Genomic DNA, 1533 nt, shown 5'->3' on the forward strand with positions numbered 1-1533 from the left:
AGGAGTGCATCGATCAGAAGAATATCCAAAACATGTAAATGCGACCAGCTTGTATGTCGCGTCCCTGTAGCACAGAGGATTCACCAGGGCACATTTTTATTTTAGAAATACGTGCATGTCCATGGAACTGTAGTAGTGAAAATTAGGCTAGCAGTGAAGAGTTTGTTACTCTTTTTTCCTCAAAAAAAAAGAAAAAGGAAAAAAAAAGAGAGTAATCACTCGATCATCAACACAGAAAGTACGTATATTGCACAAATCTCCCTCACAGAATACTTGCAGTGAACCAGCAGTCGCATTGTTTGCCTTTAATTTGAAGCAGAAAAGACGAGTGAGCAGTAAAATTTGTGCCAGAACAAACCTTGTGATTATTATTTCAAATAACAGTAAAACCGATGTCACATCGATCTACATCCTTTCTATCAAGCAGATAAAAACAAACATTAGACATCATACGGTGCAACCAAGGCGCTGTTTAGGTTGGCCAGAATGCGCAACCCCTCGTTTTCACTAAGCAGCGCCTCCGCCCCTCGCACATCTCCAAGCTCATTTTCACACTCTTGGATAGTCTCACCAGTCATATCCACACAATGGAGTAGACCCAATGACTTCAGGTCGCCCTTGTCACCTTGGTGATCCCTAATCATAGCTTGGCAGATGTTGAGCGTGCTCACCACCTTCTCATATTGCAACTCAGAAATGCTGAGAGCATACATTGTCAGCGTGCCTTTCTTGGCGTTTTGCAACATTTTCTTTACCTTGACGCTAGCATCAGTGACACGACCCTTCAGGATGTCAATCGAGATGACCACCAAGTCACGGAGGTCTTTAGCCTTGGCGCTCCGACTGTCCGACTGGAGGGTCGACAAACAGAATTCCTTTGTGACACCGGTGTCTTGGCTCTCGCCTGAGGTGTTCTTGCACGCTTCCACTATGAGGCTTGTTGCCTTAGGTTTGCCACTGCCAGAGCCGCCGGCTTGAGTGGTGATGCCATTGGAAAGGAGCAGGAAGACGATCACGGAGAAGACGATGGAGGTCGGCGCCATTGTTGCCATTGCTAGAAGGCTAGATACAAGCCTTCAACTGTCCTTAAGCAGAGGGAGATAGAGTGAAATGGATAGGGAAGGGTGTGTATTTGTAGATATGGATGTATGAATGGAGGTGTTCGTGAGTTTGAGTTTTATTTATAGTGCGTACAGTGAGAATTCATAAATGCAGTATGCCGCTTGATCATGGATATGCATATTAATTAGTGTCCAGTCTCTGCACATTTTGCACATCCAAGTAATAATGCCCTTTATATTTACAAATACGATCGATGCTCTTTCACATTTTCATTTATTAATGCACATGAAGCTTCCATAGATTGATCCTTTAATGCAACATAGCTTGAACATGGGTATCGAAATGATGAGTGTCCGTAGAATGCACAAGGATATATTCATGTTCATTTTGCAGCTCATCGTATTAATGCTCTCTATGTTCCACAAATACACATATACTCATTTTAGATCTTCTCATAGTAACACATATAAT

At 42.8% G+C, this 1533-nt stretch overlaps 1 protein-coding gene across 1 annotated transcript; it reads right to left on the reverse strand.

Annotated features, from left to right (window-relative positions):
• Positions 1 to 352: 352 nt before the first annotated feature.
• On the reverse strand, positions 353 to 1132 carry LOC125553313. The gene has a single exon (XM_048717123.1). The coding sequence runs from the start codon at positions 1050 to 1052 to the stop codon at positions 441 to 443; it is 612 nt and encodes a 203-aa protein (XP_048573080.1). The 5' UTR covers positions 1053 to 1132; the 3' UTR covers positions 353 to 440.
• Between the last annotated feature and the right edge of the window lie 401 nt (positions 1133 to 1533).

The sequence above is a fragment of the Triticum urartu genome, chromosome 4 (assembly GCF_003073215.2).
Source record: "Triticum urartu cultivar G1812 chromosome 4, Tu2.1, whole genome shotgun sequence".
NCBI lineage: Eukaryota > Viridiplantae > Streptophyta > Magnoliopsida > Poales > Poaceae > Triticum > Triticum urartu.